Source organism: Malaclemys terrapin, chromosome 2 (genome assembly GCF_027887155.1).
Source record: "Malaclemys terrapin pileata isolate rMalTer1 chromosome 2, rMalTer1.hap1, whole genome shotgun sequence".
Classification (NCBI taxonomy): Eukaryota; Metazoa; Chordata; order Testudines; family Emydidae; genus Malaclemys; species Malaclemys terrapin.
Genome location: NC_071506.1, coordinates 204,583,256 through 204,601,818, shown reverse-complemented (window position 1 = coordinate 204,601,818; position 18,563 = coordinate 204,583,256). Strand labels below are relative to the sequence as shown.

The 18,563-nt window shown below is 42.0% G+C and overlaps 1 protein-coding gene across 1 annotated transcript in view; it reads left to right on the top strand.

The window, feature by feature from the left end:
* The window catches only part of CASP14 (caspase 14), a 30,255-nt gene extending 11,739 nt beyond the window's left edge, over nucleotides 1-18,516 (top strand). The window contains exons 3-7 of the mRNA XM_054018811.1: nucleotides 200-355; nucleotides 5,629-5,857; nucleotides 7,635-7,757; nucleotides 13,983-14,092; nucleotides 16,808-18,516. Of these exons, the coding sequence (XP_053874786.1) occupies nucleotides 200-355; nucleotides 5,629-5,857; nucleotides 7,635-7,757; nucleotides 13,983-14,092; nucleotides 16,808-16,915 (726 nt within the window). The 3' untranslated portion in view covers nucleotides 16,916-18,516. The remainder of the gene's footprint in view (nucleotides 1-199; nucleotides 356-5,628; nucleotides 5,858-7,634; nucleotides 7,758-13,982; nucleotides 14,093-16,807) is intronic.
* Nucleotides 18,517-18,563: the final 47 nt, after the last annotated feature.

The window sequence follows — 18,563 nt, the reverse complement described above, 5'->3', positions numbered from 1 at the left end:
ATCAGTTTGATGTTATAGACAAGGCTATAGAAGCCCAATCCTACAGAGGCTCCCCAGTCAGTGGGATTTCTCTTAGTAGAGTAGTTGCAGGATTGGGCCCTCAATCATGTGTTATGTGTAGAAAACCCATACTGTGTTAGAATGCTGTTGTTCAGTTAAGCTACAGATCATTCATCAAACAAACATTTTGAAATAACAGGATACGTATGACATGAGCAAAACCCGTGTGGCTTTTATGATGTGTGTGACAACAGGCAGGCACGGTGCAGAAAAGGATATTGAAGTAATGAATAAGTGGTTTGACAAGTACCAGTTTAAAACGCCTTCTGGACAGTGCATAGATCCTAATGGGCAGGTAAGTCTTAAAAATTATACCATACCAGGCAGATAGCTTCAAATGGAATGCCTTCTACACCCCTAGTAAGGGCTCACTTGGTGCTATTTGAAGTTGTACTGAAGCAGAAATCAGTACTGTAAAATGTTTAGAAAATATTTCCCCACCAGAGCCCAGAGGTATTGATTATATTTTATAGACAGGGCTTGGGTTAACTGAAGTACCTGAAGCTATGGATGTGGATCCCTTGATAGCTGATCTCCCCAGGGAAAGGGACAGCCTAATGCAGAAAATGTTTAAAACTTTAGCTCCCTGGGTGGCAATAGAACTTTGCAAATGAGCTCCCCTCCTCCAATACCCCACAAATCCAAATGCTTGGGACACTCAGTTGCCTTATCTGCAGCTGTGTGGCTATAGGCTGGCTCGAGTAACCTCTCTGAATGATTGATTCCAGGCTTGACTTGAGACTATCTGAGCCAAAAAAAATAGTAGTTAATTATTTAGAAGGTTTTTTCTTCCTTCCCCTTTTACCTCTTAATTGCCAATCTGCTGTACATTAGGCTATTGGTCTTTTTCCCTACCTTTGATTGCCCTTTTGTGGAAGGGCTAATCTTTAGGCCTCATGATCTTTGTAAGGGACTGAGGCATAGGCAGTGTGGCCTAGCAGTCACAGCTAGGCTGGTATCCATCAGGCAAGGATGACCAAGAAGTGGTAATCAGTGAGCAGGGATCGGAGTAATTGCCAGAGTGAAGATCAGTAAGGAAGAGTCAGAGTCAGTCAAGGAGATCTTGATAATGCGGTCATTACAGCATTGCTGAAACTGGCCCTTTTTCTTCCATAATTCCTTTGTGTGTTTCCTAAGATTATAAAAATCAAGTACAATATTTGGGTCGGATTCTACCTTTGCTTACACTTGTGCAACACTATTGATTTTAATGGCAGTTGTATCTGTGTAACAGAGTGCAGAATTTGGCCCAACAATGTTATTTCTGTGTGCCTGAGGTAATGTGAATAATTTCTAAAATACTGTTGCACCAACTTCCTGCAAAGTTTTTGTACCATATCATGCTGAAAAATCTATGAATTTAAGAAAACATGAATGTATTTGAATTTTAAAGATGCCAGTATAGACTGCATTGAACACCCAAAATGTAGTACAGTATATGAAGTAAAGCGCTTGACAGCTTTCATACTTGCTTTTACATGCTAAAGCTATCATTTCTCAGGTCGGTTTCCTTTGTGCTCAGATCCAGTGGTATAGCACCACAAAATCTGTATCTGCAAAAGGAAATGCTTGCATTTTAGAATTCAGGCTCATTCCTGGTATTAAAATGCAAGGCTGAAAAAGCTAATCTGTAACCCCTATTTACAAATGAACCCACCCAATCTTGGTCCCATTCAAGTCAATCTGAATTTTGCAATTGATTTCAGAGGGAATAGGATAAGACCTTAGGGATTTCAGTGGGAATTCTGGGGGCATAGCTGCAGAACTGACTTCTAAATACTCTCATGACTCTTCTTTTAAGGAGTTGAGTAAAGTTAGACTTTCCATCACCACATCCTCATTCTGGAGCATTTTTAAATTAAACAAAATACATGTTTTGAGGAATCAATTACCCTTCAAAACTCTTCCTTTGCCATTGCTCCCATCATTTCTTCAGTTGAGATAAATTAACTGGAACTTGAGAATATTTACCAGGAAAAAAAATACACATGCCCAGATCTTTGCCTTGTATCAAAACCTGTAATTCCTGGATATATTTTTGTAGCACAGCGGGCACTCACCGCCGTGACACCTCCTGCTGGTCATCCAGGAATTAGCTCAGTTCCAGCCTCAGAGCACTTCCTGCTGGCTGGTGTCTTCCTACCAGTGCCTGCTTCCTCCTGATCTCCACCACTTATAGCACTTCAGGTGCCGCATCCCTCCTAGACCCCAGTGTCCCTTACCTTTGGGTGCTGCTGCACAGCAGTGCTCCCATACTCTGGGTCTTCCCTCCTCGGGGAACCCCAATCCCCTAAGTCCACCTCACCTCAGTAACCCTCTGCTAGTCCTCATCTAGTCCCTTCCCTCAGGAGCAAACTGCAGTCTGAAGTGGTCACTCATCATCAGCCAGGGGGTTTGGACCTGTTGCCTTTCAAGCCCCAGTTGCCTCCCTGCAACCCTAGTACCTACTCTGGCCTTTAGCAAGGCCTCAGCCTGGGGACTCACCAAGCCAGAGCTCCTCAGCTCTGCCTGCCTTTCCCCTGCCTTGCTCTGTCTCAGGTACCCCGCTTGCTTGTCCTGGCAGCCTGGTCCTCTCTGATCCTCAGCTGGAGCATGAGTCTTCTCTCATTCCCTCATCCTGCCCTTTTATCAGGGTCAGCTGGGCCCTAATTGGGTGTGGCTACACTTGTGGCTGTTTATCCAACCAGCCTCCCTTGGCTGCTTTTAACCCCTTCTTAACCGGAGCAGGGGGACTGCTGTGCTACAATTTTAGATGAATAATATCAAGTGTATTGCTCAACTACAGCAGTTTAAATCACAAATCCTTACAGGTCTGATTATGATCTCACTTTGCAAGCGTAAATGAGGATCAATTTTTATGAATTTGCTGAGGTGCCAATTAGATTTTAAAGATGAAATCTAACAAACTAAATTTGTCAATTTGATAAGTTTTATAGCTAATATAGGAATGGAATCTAGTTAGGATAACTCCTTTTTATTGAGTCCAGGGAGCGTAACTTACTAATTTTAATGCAAGGTTCTATTCACGCCAGCTTTTATTTTGGACAGTATTTCTCAAATCAAGACACGTGATGCTCTTAACCAATCAAGATTTTGATAATTCACCTAGAACCACATATGTGTACAATCAACAGTTCATCAATCAAGTGTAGACCTAGCCAATGTTCTAGGCATGTACTGAACACAAAAATAAAGTCTTGCAAGCAACTGTCCTAGACGAAGATTGAGATTCTGCACTTATCTCATATACCAGTACAAATCATCAACATTCCTAATTACACTTACTTATGATCATCTGTCATCAATTTTTCAGTACCTCCAACACATTTACCGCTCTTCCCATATTTCTCCAAGTAGTAAGGATGCACTTGTCTTAAAGATACTTTTAAGAATCCCTGTTGTTTGAATGGGGTGGCATGGAGGGGACAAATTTAAATTTTAAGAACAATTATATAAATTATAGTTTTAAATCTCTTAGGCCAGTTTGCATGGGCTTACAAAGACGAGCATGCTTATAGCAATAGTTAGTTAATATGCAACATTATGCAAGACTTGAGGTCTCACTAAAGAGTGTAGGCTCAAGATAACTTTCAGTTATTTATATTCAAGATCAGAAAGAGACATACAAGCTGAGGTGAAATCTCACCATTTCTTTGTCCTGTAACCCAAGAGGAAGTGAGAGCTGTTCACCATGCTGCTCAGTGTCCAATAGCACATCTGGGTTCTGCAGCTAATCAGTAAGCTCTTCTTCCTGTAACCCTGGATGAAGGGAGAGGCTGTTTGAAGGGGATAAGCAAAACTCCATGGTCCCATAAGGTGACCCAGTTTATGTATCTTGTTGGAGAAGGGCAATCCTCTGATTTTCTATCTGATGTTGTCCAACTGAGGGCTCAGATTTCAGCTACGGTATTTCTCTTTTGTTTCCATTGGTATCCAGTAGATGGCATAAGCATATAACAAATGTCTTCAATCCTTTTCTTATCGGAAGCTTTTTATGTTGGATTGATTTCAAGGATTTTTATTTCAATTCTCCTCAGACTAACCTGTTTGCCCTGCAGCATGGGGTCACAGCGCTACTCAGGTTTGGCAGAGCCACCGGTTTCATGACAGAGGGGTGGCCGGACAAAATTTGAGTGAGTAGCGTTTTGACCTGGTGCACAGGGTCACACCACCATTCAAATTTGGCCAGTCCCCTGTCTGTCATGATGGAAGGGTGGCCAGACCAAATCTGCCATCCTAGTCAGCTGCCTAGTTTCCCTGTAGCTAGTGCAGCCTCTGATGATGGGCATATATTGATTCTCATTATCTTTAGCTCCAAGAGGAATCTAAAGGTTTGGAATATGCATAAGGGCAATTGGTGTCAGTCTTAGGCTATGTCTACACTGCGCAGCTTACAGTGGCAGAGCCGTGCCACTACAGCAGTGCTGCCGTAAGGTACGCAGTGTAGCCACTCTTTGTCGGCAGGAGAGAGCTCTCCTGCCGACAAAATAAAACCACCCCCAACGAGGGGCGGTAGCTTTGTTGATGGGAGAATGTGTCCCGCCAACAAAGTGCTGTCCAGCGCATTTTGTCGGTAAATTTTTGTTGGGCAAGGGTATGGTTTTTTTCACACCCCTGACCGACAAAAGTTTTACCGACAAAAGTGTAGTGTAGACATAGCCTTAGTTGCTGCAGACAGAAGGGCAGAGTGAGAATTGTAGCTGTTAACAATGTTTTTCAGGGCATGTTTGATACCTCCGGCTTCTTACAACGTATAGTAGCTTTATATTAATATAACTCTAATGACCTTAGTGGGGTTACTCCTCATTTACAATTATGTGAGTAGTATCTGAAGCAGTCTCTAAGGCCCCAATTCAGCAAGGTACTACCTGGGACCTCACTGTCTACTTATTGGTTGGTTAGCACAGGCAGGCAGAGTCCCTGGAGTAATGACAGAGGCACACAGAACATCTCTTTATTAGTGGATGAGGGCACAGAGGCAGCTCCCCTCCTACCAGTAATGCTGCTGACCAAACACAGTTTTGTTTTCTCCCTACAGCAGGAAGCACATTCGCCCCTGAACTACCTCTCAGAGTTACTTTCTGTGTCAGGGGCCTTTCCCTGCTGGGAGGAACCACTCACTTAGGAGCAATCTGTTGGTGTGCTCAGAAACACCCACTCACCCACCAATACAATAACTGTTACTATGTTTAAGAAGAAAGTGACAGACTTTATGCATGTGATTAGTACCATTGATTTCAATACGACTTTTTCACATGCCTAATTTTAGGCATATGCTTAGGTACCTTGCTGGTTTGGGCTCTAGATCAAGAAGGGAAGAAATCTAAATCACATAATACAGCTTTTTGTTAGCTATTATTATTTATTTGTATTATAGTAGCATCTAGGAGCCCAAGTCATGGACCCACTATGTACAGTTAATGATACTGCAAGGTGTAGTATGGCTTTAAAACTTTTTATGGCTAATTAAATTGATCTTTTAGCCTTATTATTTCATTTGTTAATAAATCATCTCTTTTGAGAATTAATTGTTTTGATCAGCGTATCTAACACAGCTGTTTGTGACAGGAAATATTGCCAGCACTGGAAGAGTTCCGGGATCAAATCAATCAATCTGAGGATGAAATTAGCTGCTGCCTCATTACTCTTATGAGTCATGGGAGGAGTCACGGCCTCATTCAGGGGAAAGATGGTGACACAGTTGACCTTGATGATATATTTGCGTTATTCAACAATATACAATGCCCAAAGCTCCAAGAAAAACCTAAAATCTTTATCATTCAGGCATGCAGAGGAGGTGAGCAGGACATTAAGTCGTGTTTGCAGGAGTAGTATTGAATTTCAGACGCTTTTTATGAAGGTTTCATTTCAGGTCTCTATAAAGGGCTTACAGTATGTATTATTAAATCTAGCCCAGTGACCTCAGCAGTTCTCTGTACTCTGGTGTTGGACAGCTGGATTCAGGCCCAGTTCTGGTCTCTCAATCTCGAAGCAGCCAGCACTGAAAATAACACAGAGAACACGTGTTCCACCCAGAGAGGGTGGCAATGCCTTGTGTTACTGCACAGTGACACCCTGGCCTGTAAAGAACACCCCATTACAAAACGCCAAAATGAATCTAACCTATCCTCCTAACCCAGCAGAATGGTGGAGGTGACAAGGGCCTCAAAGTTAGCAAAACTTATGTAATGGAAAATGGGATAGTCCTCAGGGCTCTGATGGGAAACTGAAGACAAACCCCTTCCTCACAAGAAAAGGTACATAAGGCCTGACTTCAATTAGTGCCTGCTCTTATTGGGCAACCTCCTGGCTTAACAGTTTGCCCCCACAGTATCTTCTTAGAAAGGCCAGCTTTGCCAAGCAACAGACTTTTTTCAGTCCATTGAATAGTCCCATAAGACTGATTTCACTGATGAAATGCTTGTGGGGATTTGCTATATATAAGATGCAATATTTCACAAGTTTTATCAAAATTGATACACAGAGTCAGAAATAATACACTGCCATTTTTTACCAGGAGATTGTGTTTCCTAATTATTAAAAGAAAGGGCTGGGAGCCAAAGAGGAATCAGGGTTCCAACAGGCAGACAGGCTCATGGGGTCCTAATAGATTCAGAGAGGCACCTAAAAGAATCTTATTCTAATCATTTGAACCTCATAGATCTCCAAAATGGATATAGAAAGCTCCCAAGAACAGTCTCTTTCATGATATTTTGTGGGGCTCTGGGAAAGATGTAACCAAAACCTGAATCCACCCCGGTTCAGAGCAGACTTTCGGTTTTAACGCAAGTCAAACATCAACCGAGATCAATGGTTCTTTGCAGACTTGAGCTGTTGCTATTTGCACAACTTTAGACATTATTGTCCCCCATAAGCCACTTCCCCCCACAGCCAGGCCGCACCTTCCTCCCAGACATTGAGACCGTCTAGTAGAGTTGGTTGATAAAATTATTTTCTTTATCATTACAATATTTGAAATTAAAGTGTTGTTTTAGTTCTTCAGGTTACTGAGATACGTGATATTTGTTTTCAAAATTTTAGTGAAATTTTCATCAGTTTTTGGTTTCAAAATGTTTTTCAATATTTTTGATTTTTGTTTTTTCTCTTTTACCCCCTTTTCTTCTTCTTTTCCAATTTTTTCCAATTTGCAGTGGATAGAGGGAGGGGCAATGGAAAAAAAGAAGGGGAAAAAAAGGAAAAATGACAAACCAGAAAATTGAATTAAAAAAAAAAAGGAAGAAAAATCCTGTTATTCATTTTCTAATTTTGAGTTTAAAAAAAAAGTAAGAATTTCTGATTTTGATAAAAATAATATATTTAAACAAAATGTATTTTACTCAAAAAGTTTCCTCAACTCTGCTATCTAATAATCCAGCTAGCTAGCTAACCTCATTACCACCATATCTCAGTCCCTGCATTCCTTCAGTAGCTATAGGTGGGAGTGCCAGGATGGGAAAATATTCTGATACCTTGTAGCTTTTGTACAAGAGAAACAAGTGTATAAACAGCGCATGTATGGCAACAGGCAGTCATTTTACAGTGTGTTTAAACATATTTCCTTGTCATAAAAACAGGAAAAGAAGACCATGGAGTTGAAGAGCATGAATCCAAGGAAGCTAATTGTACTTATAACTTGATAGCTATCAGGAGGCTGCCAACAGCTAGTGATTACTATGTCGTGTATTCCACTCAAAAGGGTAAGAGAGAGGAGGCCAAGTTAGGCCCCAGTTACATACATGAATTGTGGTTGATTCCAGTGGGGGTTTGTGTGTGTGTGAGTAGAATTTGGCCCTTTATAAATGCAATTTCTGACTAATATTTTTTTGGGTCCAGTTCCAATTTAGTACAGTAGTTGTTATCCCCATTCTACAGAGAGGTTAAATGACTTGCCCAAGGTTACACAGTAAAGCCTGTGGCAGAGCTAGAATCTCTTAACTCTAAGCCCTGTTCTTTAAATACAAAAGTATTTCTGACATAGGCTTTGGGGTCTCTCAATAACTTGTATTTCATAGTAAGGGGAAAAGGGTAAGAGATTTATACTGAGGAAAATACAGTTTTTCTCTATTGGGGCCAATATCCATACAGGATACAGAAGGAGAATGTGAATTCACGCCAGTAGTCGTATGGGGAACAGAGACTTTTCAGTTCCCCAAATGGGGAAACTGGGCCTAGTGAAAATGCTGATGTAACCTCACCCTGATATGATAATGAACTCTAACAGCTGGGAGGTGGCCCAGAACAATGGCCTGATGGGCAGGCCCTAGACCAGTGGTTCCCAAACTTTAACAACCTGTGAACCCCTTTCACTAAAATGTCAAGTCTCGCGAATCCCCTCCTAAAAATGAATGTTTCCAGGGATTTTCTCCTTTACCTGAGTATGAAATATAAAAGTAGTGATCTGGGAAATATAAAATTAGTTTTTATTACATGCTTATTACACACTATTTATTATTAATTATTATTGATAATTACAGTATTTTTATTACATTATGAAAACAGCAACACTCTTCCAAGTTCTCACTTTTGCAGCTTGTATTACTTTGAATAAGCCTGTTCTAGGACAAGGCTCCTATGTTTCATCAAGGAGTATCAGATGTGAAACAGCATGAAGGTATTTAAGAAGCCAACTCAAAGAGTTCCTCCTACACAGTCATTCAGGTGTTGAGCAGTCCAGGCAAACAACGCATGTTACAACAAAGCTTAAACTTGTTCTTCATAATAATTTTAAAAACAATACTAGCTGCCTATTTAATTTTAAAAACAGCAAAAAATATCCACCTCCTTTTCCATTTCTTTTAAGGAGTCTTGAAGTTTAAATTTCCTCAGTGTGATAGATATGCTTGTTTTGATCTGCTTAACTCTTGGAAGTCCAGGGCTCCGGGCTGCTGGCCCCCTGCTGTCTGGGGTCCGTAGGGACAGCTCTGTCCGCCATTAGGGAATTTTTTCCTGAGAACCCCCTGTAACATTTCGCAAACCCCAGTTTGGGAACCACGGCCCTAGACTGATAGAGAGATCTCTGGCACACAGTAGGGAGAGGCGGTCTCAGGTTGTCCTGACAGAAAGGGGGTCAGTAAATGAACATTGATTTCAAAAGATGTAAGATTTTCTTTTTCTTTTCTCTACGTTTAAAGGCTTTTCTATATGGGAAAGTTATACTGGTCTAAGCCATGAATTTAAACCAATATCGTGCTGCTGGTGTAACACCCCATGTGGACACTCTTATTCGCCTATGAGTGCCTTTTTCAGTTTAGTTTATGTCACTTGGAAAAACTAAAGCAAAAAAAGCTTTTCTTTACTAGAATATATGTATCCACACAGGGGGAAGGGTGTCTATGTAGTGCTGGTAAAGCTATACTGGGAGTTAGGTGCCTAGGCGCATTTAAAAAATCCCACTAGGTTCTCATCTGCTTCTTTAGGAATCTAAATATCTTTAAAAATTTGGCCTATGGTTAGGAAACCAAGTAAGTGGCTGTTTTTTCAGAGATGCTGAACCGCTGCATCCTCCAAAGAAATTAGCTGCTGCTGCAGTGAAGACTGACATGGGGCTATTAATAGCAGTGTTCACCACTCAGAAAACGGAAACCTATCACACCTCCAGTTTACTGAAACCAGGCAAAAGAATTGTCAAACACAGCTTCTGATGGAGAATTTTACTTTACATTAGTAACAAGATGGGGGGAAATCCACTAAAATTTGGTGTCACGTGCGTGGACTAAGGCACTTGTGCTATATCATGATGGAATGAAAAAAAAATGCGTCAAATTCTTCATTGGATTTTGAGCTAGCATTGTTCAGTTTCATCTGTGACTAGTATATTCTGATCTACTGAGCGGCTGGCGGGGGGAGCAGGAGTGTGTGTTTGCATTTCTTTGTCCTGATTTCAGTAATGATAATTGCATTAATTTTAATGAATTGCATATTTTTTTAAAGAAATACGACAGTGGGAACTGGAGGTGTGTGAGGGAAAACAGGCCTTGAACTGGAGCTTTCTTTCTCTGGATCTTTTCTTGTCCTTCTACCTTTCTTTTCCAAATTAGCTCTCCCCGCCCTTCCCCCCAGAAAGACTATATTATTCAACATGTATAAAAACAATAAAGATTTGAACAGGGCTTTCTTTTGTGGGAAGGGTTAGAGGTGGCCTATGTATGGAGTTCAGTAGAGAACATTTCTTGTAGTTGCAGGTACAAAAGTCCCTTACGTCGCAAAGAAGCATTTCCACTAATGCAGTCAAAATTACATATAAGTCTCAGATATTATTTGACCTTAGCAAGTTTGAACTAACTTGAAACCACAAAAACCAAGGCATTCAGAAAAAAAGCCACACAACTACATACATCTCTTCACACTCATCTACATCCACTTTCAAATACACATCATCCCTAACAACCGAGTAAATCAACCACAGTCATCAAGGCAGTGGCAGTTTTAGAGTTAGTGGGCAGCTTCATTTTCGGCACACACACACACCCCGGGACCCAGCCAAGAAAAAGAACATTCTTTCTTATCCTCCCCGCCCCATTTTTCATTCTTTTTTTCTTCATCCTCCTCTTATATTATAAGTAATAGGAAGTAAATGAAAATAAAGTGAGGTACCTTGATTGGGGTAGGGGGTTGAGGTGCAGGAGGGGGTATGGGGGTCAGGTTCCGGGACGGAGTTTGGCTGCGGGCTCTGGGCTGGGGCAGGGGGTTGGGGTGCAGGAGGGGGTGCGGGAGTGAGGCTCTGGGCTGAAGTTTGGGTGCTGGGTGCAGGCTCCGGGTTGGGGCAGGGGGTTGGGGTGTGTGGGGAGGAGGGGTGCGGATTCTGGTAGGAAGTTCAGGTGTGGGCTTTGGGCTGGGGCAGGGGTTGGGTGCGGGAGAGGTCGGGGGGGCGTCGCTTACTTGGGCAGCACGGCTCCCAACGTGACAGACACACCTCTCTGGCAGCAGCTCCTAGGTGGGAGGGGCCGGGGGGTCTCTGCGTGCCGCTCCCGCAGTTCCCGGCCAATGGGAGCTCCAGAGACGGCGCTCGGGGCAAGGGCAACATGTGGGGCCTCTCCCTCTTCCTCCCCTCTCTCCCCTCCCAGGCCGCAGGGACATGTCAGCCGCTTCCGGGAGCAGCACAGAGGGAGGGAGGCAGTGCAGGCAGGGAGCCACCTTAGCCCTGCTGCAGGCACGTCTCTGCGTGCCCCTTGGGAGGAGTGGGGCAGCGGGTCTCCGTGCACTGCCCCTGCCAGCACACGGAGCTGCCTCTCCCCCACCAGGGGCACACAGAGACGTACCAGCAGCCAGCCACTTCTGGGAGCAGCATGGGGCCACCAGCCACGGAATGCAGGCAGCCTGCCTGCCTGAGCCCTGCTGCGCTGCCGGCCGGGACTCAGGGGAGGTTGTCAGATGAGATTTGTCCTGCATTTTAGCGGGCCCCCCTGTCATTGGGGGCCCCGTGCCACCACACTGTTTGTTTCATGGTAAATCCACCTCTGCATCAAGGGATGCCCGACAGCTTTCACTGTCCCCGTGGCATGACAGAATTCCTGGGGGGGGGGAGGGAGAATTTCTTAGTTTGTATTTGTATTGCAGACCTCCCAACAGTCCTGGGTTTTGTGGGGCTGTCCTGCTTTCACCCACAAAATCCCCTGTCCCTGTGGAAGCAGCTTCTGTCCTGCACAACTGGCTGGGCTTGTCTCCCCACTCGGGGCATTTCAACCTGGCCCTGGCAAGAGGGGTTGCAGTGCCACACAGGTTTGACCTGGCCACCTGACAGGGGGTGGCTGGGCCACATTTGACTGAGTGGCATTGCAATTCTGTGCACTGGGAGCCAGGTCACAATGCCTGGAGCAGAGTCAAGCCCAGCCAGCCCTGCAGGACAGGAGGCACAGGAGCTGCTACTGCTGTGGGTTGAGCATGGGGTGGGCTAGCTCTTCCACTTTCTTCTCCCTCCCCGCCACTTTAGCTACTGGAAATGTTGGCAGATATGGTATTGGCTTTAGGAGCTATAATACCTTGCTATTTGTGAGCAGCATTCAGTTGTTGGGTGGTTTGTAAAGTGTTACAGTTTGTTAGGTCAGGAAGAGCCCCATTAAACTGGTGGTGTTGTCTGGCTTGCCACGAGGGTGTGCAGCCTACTTTCCTCCTTCACCTCCACCCACCTCAGTTTAGGGTGACCAGATGTCCCGATTTTATAGGAACAGTCCTGATATTTGAGGCTTTTTCTTATATAGAAGCCTATTACCCCCAGCCCCCACCCCAGTCCCGATTTTTCACACTTGCTATCTGGTCACCCTACCTATGCATTTGTTATGCAGACAAAACTACACAGGATCATTTCAGGGGGCAAGACAAAGATGCCACATTTATTATGATAACACAATTTGATTTATGACCAATAACTAATATCTAACACCTATGTATATACACACACACACATACACACAGACATCAAATGTTCTGCAGCTGCTAGATAGTTACCAGTTCTGAATGTAGCTTGAGTTTGTGGCTTGGGTTCATAGATTGTGGCGGCTAACTGGCCAGGAAAGCCGGGCACAAGGAAGGGCTGAGTCTCTGTTGGGCATGCACTGATGCCCTTCCATGTTGGCAGCAGAATGTACCCTCCAAAGTCTTCCATCTCACCCATCCTTTTTGTAGGCTTTAGTTTGAATCCAGACTCTATAGGTCTTGCTGTGTCACGCTGCCTCTGGGTTTGGTGTGATTGATCACCCGTCAATTGCAGACTTGACTTTCAGCCTAGGACCTGGCTTTGATCTTCCTTCTATTATACCTTTGTTCTTTTCTTTTTAGGGTGGACTCTTCTTACTTTGGTCTGGTCCCCACTAAGCCCCCACTTCGAACTAAGGTACGCAAATTCAGCTAATGTTAATAACGTAGCTGAATTCGAAGTACCTTAGTCCGAACTTACCGCGGGTCCAGACGCGGCAGGGAGGCTCCCCCGTCGATGCCGCGTACTCCTCTCGCCGAGCTGGAGTACCGGAGTCGACGGCGAGCACTTACGGGATCGATCCCAGAACATCGATTACCTGCTGCCGGACCCTCCGGTAAGTGTAGACGTACCCTTTGTTAGGGCTCTTGTCTGCATCTTCAGCCGTTGGTGTTTGAACTCTATTTCATCAGAACAGGCTGGGGCTGGAGGTTGATTCCATCATCCATACATACCTCATTCACACATTTAAACTAAACTAATAAGATTACAGCAGGGTTTGCAAAAATGAAGGTTGCAGCAAGCTCACAAAATGGAGTAAGGTTGTAAAATGGAGTTTGAATTACAATATGGCAAACAGCGAACAGAAGTAGACAAGTGTAATGAATGGCAAACAGTGAACAGAAGTTACACTGTAGGCAAGTGTAATGAATGGTGAACAGAAGTTACAATACTGAAACAGTGCAAGTCTCAGTGATTTAAGCAGGAATTGGATTGATAGTGAAACTTACAAAGGCAGCTGGCTGAGCAGCTATGGCTCTTAACAAGCATCTTAACGGTTAATTAGCCAGTTATTGGGGTAACCGGTTTTATGAATGAATATTGTTTCATTCATAAAACTTTACTTATGAAGTTACATTAATAAAGTGAACAATTAAAAACAATTTCATTTATCAGTTTTACACATTGGGAGGCTGGGTAGCACCATGGTTCTGCCAACTCGCTGCCCTTTTTCTGTTCACTTGCTCATGGTGGTGAGCAGTGGCAATGCAGGGACTGCACTCCACAGGAAACTCAGAACCACAATCGATTCTAGCTGATCCTAACATGGCTGCACAGGAAGGAGGACGAGAACCATTATTTCTCCCTTTTCCTCTAGGTGCCCATGTTAGAACTAATGATTACCTGGTGTTAATATGTCTTTAAAAGTTCTTAAGTTGCATTTTGACAATCAACTTTTATTAGGAAAAATCTAAACTGACAAGCTGTTCCTGCTTTTTTCCATCTGTAGGTTATGTTTCTTTGCGTAACACGGAAAAAGGCTCTCGGATGATTGAAGCAATGGATGAGGTCTTTTCAGAGCAAGGCATGAAGTGGCATATAGGGGATTTGTTTACTAAAGTAAGTATGCAACAAAACTGCATAAAGAGTATGTTCAAGGTGACTTGCAAAGGAAAACTAATTGGGTGTCTGCTCTTTATTGCGTCTTTGCAATGTGTGAAGATAGGCTATACGGTAGGTATTTGGGGTGTTTTAAAGTTTTTTCTCCTTTTTCACTTCAGAAATTTGGATTTTGTTTACACTGAAGGGCAAAATTCACTCTTGTTCTGAGGACCAGCATAAGTTCTGTGCAGTACTCACATCTTTAAAATAGTGCTCCAGTGGTATTTAAGGTTTCAGAGTAGCAGCCGTGTTAGTTTGTAGCCGCAAAAAGAACAGGAGTACTTGTGGCACCTTAGAGACTAACAAATTTATTTGAGCATAAGCTTTCGTGGGCTACAGCCCACTTCTTCGGATGCATAGAATGGAACACACAGAAAGAAGATATTTATACATACAGAGAACATGAAAAGGTGGAAGTAACCAGGCCAACTGTAAGAGGCCAATCAATTGAGATGAGCTATCATCAGCAGGAGAAAAAAAAACGTTTGAAGTGATAATCGAGATGACCCATAGAAGGTGTAAGGAGAACTTAACATGGGGAAATAGATTCAATTAGTGTAATGACCCAACCATTCCCAGTCTCTGTTTAAACCGAAATTAATTGTATCTAATTTGCATATTAATTCAAGTTCATCAGTCTCTCTTTGGAGTCTGTTTTTGAATTTTTTTTGTTGCAAAATTGCCTCCTTCAAGTCTGTCACTGAGTGGTTAGAGGGGTTGAAGTGTTCTCCCACTGGTTTTTGAATGTTATGATTCCTGATGTCAGTTTTGTGTCCATTTATTCTTTTGCGTAGAGATTGTCCGGTTTGGCCAATGTATATGGCAGAGGGACATTGCTGGCACAATGGTATTTAAGTGATACATACACCTTGTGCTGTCATTCTGCACAGGGGTGAATTTTACCCATATGCAGCTAATAAAATAGTGGAATTGTAATATCTCAAGAAACAAGAGATTGACAACCAAGCAGCTGGAGAGGAGAGGGGATTTTTAATCAGATTGTTTTAAAACTCTTTGAGTAACAGCTTATTTACCATCAACACCTAAGACATACTTGGAAGAAAGGATGGTATGATTAGAGTCACCACAACTGCCCAGTTTGAGAAAGCTCCCAATATGGGCCTGATACCTCCAGCAAAATCAGGGAAAACTAAACTTAGCATTCCTGATATTTACAAGGCAAAAGCCCCAAATGTTAAAAAATAAGACACGTTCAGGTTTTCTTTATATAAATAAGCAACTATAACAACAACAAAATGGAACAACCTCAGTATTTTAAATTTCCTTTAGTGGTCACCCTTAATTACTGTGTATGTTGGACCAGATCCTCAGAGCTACACCAGTTTACAAGAGCTGAAAATTTGGTACATTAAATACATCTAAAGTAACAAAGTTAATAGAGAGCATATACTCTACATGCACATGTGATATTATTACTGAGTTGATGCAAGTGGCTTTCAAACAAAAAAATAACATCATTTTCACTGTACACACACAAATCAATGAAAAAATATTTCCATTGATGATCATCAAAATGTAGAGGTAGGCAAAGTAAGAAAAATGCTCCTTGAGAAGTCAGAAATCCAGTGATTTAGACTTTTGAATCTGGCTTGTTACAAATGGACTAGCAAATGAATAGTAAAAACAGGTCTGATTTGTTGATCTAAAGATATTTACCTTTTGATATTGACAATTTGTGTTTTTATATACTGTTAAAGTTTAACTTTTTGAATTTCAACATCTGTTTTCATTAAATAATTGTCTGATTGCTCCCGATAATTTCACACCACTGTGAAAATTTAAATTGATAAAATCTTTTAAAAATAAACAGTTGATATTAGCCATTGAAATGATAAAAAAAAATAAAAATTGAATTCTGACAAGGCTAGCAATAAGATACTAAGAAAAGGTCTGCAAAATAAAAAACAATAAAATAATGTACAGGACTGAAAACAAGCTGATTAAAATCATAGGATGCAGGATGGGAGTGGAATACATGGGGGTGGGGGATGCCCAGCCAAGGGTTGGGGTGAGTTGATTTTCATGCACACTCACTAGGGAAATAGTTGACATTAGGTCAGAGCCCAATACTTTTCACTGTGGAGGCTTGTGTTCAGTTAGGTGACAAGTGGGCAGAAGCCAGTTCATTCCTCCCTATGGTTAAAAAACTACAGCTAGAAGGGCTCAGTGAACACTGCAGAGTTCACCTCAGAGAGTTTCCATTTAATGCTCCCTTAAGGAGGAAGGGATTCGATGAGTCTCTGGCAGAGGAAACAGCTTTTAACCCCTCACCAATCCAAAGGGAAAGGAACCATTAAACCTTCGGAGGGGCCTCTCCATGGTGTTGTTGAGTCTTGCCAACTCGCTAGACAGGAAGAAGCCACACTGTCATTGGCTGCTCCTTCCATGCAGTTCCCCCTCCCCCAGATGGGAGTGCAGTAACAGGTGCTTTGCCTCAAGTAGAGCTTTTGCTTCTTGTTCAGTTGTAGATGAAGATTTAGACAAGACACAAATGCTCCAGGACCCAAAGATGCATGGTCTGCCTTAGGGCTCAGCCTACATTCTTCCGCCCACCCCCCTCAGCCCTCAGATTATGTGTGTAGTAGCATCATTCACCAGTGAAGGTTTGGATTATGTTTTTATTTATTTTTTGATTAAGGTTTTATTTTTCAGATCAATAACAACCTGGTGCAGGAAACCTTTAGTATCCATGGATGCCCTGTGAAAGAGACAATAGTCGTGGAATCAACTCTGACCAAAGCCGTATACCTTGCACCGTAACTGGTTGATCAGTGGAAGACTCACTGCCTTTTGAATTGCGCAAATTACAGACAGTGAATAAAAATAAAGTTTAAATAGTCACCTTCTTCCAAATTATGGCGAAATTCTTAGGATGTTCCTTTTAACTAACCAGCTTTATTACTGCATTTTAACAGCTATTTTCAAGAACAGCATGTTTTTTTCAACAAATAGTCCCATTTTTAGAGAGCACTTTTTTACAGGATCTTTGAAAAAACCCACTTTAGGCTCTTCTATTTGCCTACATTTATAAATAAAGTCAACCAGTACAAAAAGTTTTATGTTGAGAAGTCACTGGCTTCTTTTCCAGTTCTCTAGAGGGCATTTTCTCTTTCCCTGTACTACTTCTTAAAACTCCACCATAAAATCTACCCTAACATCCAACAAATCTCTTACAACAGCTTAGTCCTAAGTATTAGCCTGGGGAGTCTGTTCTACTAGCAGCAGTATGACAGAGTTGTTTGAATAATATGTCCAGTAATCTCAAGTGTGTGGTGATGCATGTCATGCATCTGAAGAGAATAATGGGCCCAACCACTCTATTTCCAAGGCAAAATAAGCCTGCTCTTCAAGTCCATGGGAGTCTTTCCATTGGTTTCAGTGGATTTTGGATGAAGTGCTTAAAGAGGGGTGCTGTTCATAACATTGGAAGGCAGAGGGAAGATTCTTCCTATGTTGCATAGGATTTACTGTATTGGCTCAGACCAGGTACCCACTTATTCCACAGATTATTTGTTAATATACATTGCTTTATCTTTACCCTGTTTAAATTTAATCTGTTCCCACGGCACCCAGGCCCACAACGTGTTTGGTTATCCTGAATTTTGTACAGTCAGTAAGTTTTATACCAAAATATATTAGTATTAAGAAGTTGAGATAATTATAAAGCCATTACATTATATAATGGCATATTCTCATCATAAGGAAATGTGTTCAAATTTGGTCACTTAATCTTTTTTTAAAAAGGGGAGGCATAGCAGTAGTATATTATCATATTGAACTTTACTTTTTAAACTTTATTATCTGTATTTATTTTATTTTTATTCTCTGTTTGCATTTTGTACAATTCACATAAAAATTGTAAAGGAAATAGATATCTTGATGCTGAAGAAAATTCCCAAATGTTAAAATGTTTGAATCTTTCCCCGAGGCTGTCTGTTCCAATGATCTTATATGTATATGGTTTCCTGTTTGCATCCCTTCTCTGTTTTGCTCTGTCACAGGGGAAGAAATGCAAGCATATTTTAAAATGAAAAATATGGTTTCTAATTTTGAATTATTAAACCAAATTAATCCTGTGTAACACTGGGGAGAGGGGAGTTATTTTGGAGACAAATTTGATCCATAGTTTGTTTTCTCTGCAAGGTATTGCTGATTTTAGTAAACCAAAGAGCCAACCTGAGGAGCCTGGTGCCTTGTGATCTATGGGGCTTGAGAAGCAAAAAATGAGGAAAAAATAGAAAGGCATAAAAGCAGCCAGTCTATTTTTTTTAATCAACTGGGAAAGGAAAGAGAATAGAAAGACAGTAGAGGAGATGACAGAGATGAACCAAAACAGAAACATAAATAAAGTGGCCCTACCTTTTTTAAAGGTTTAGTAGGATATGTCCACACAGCAATAGACACTTGC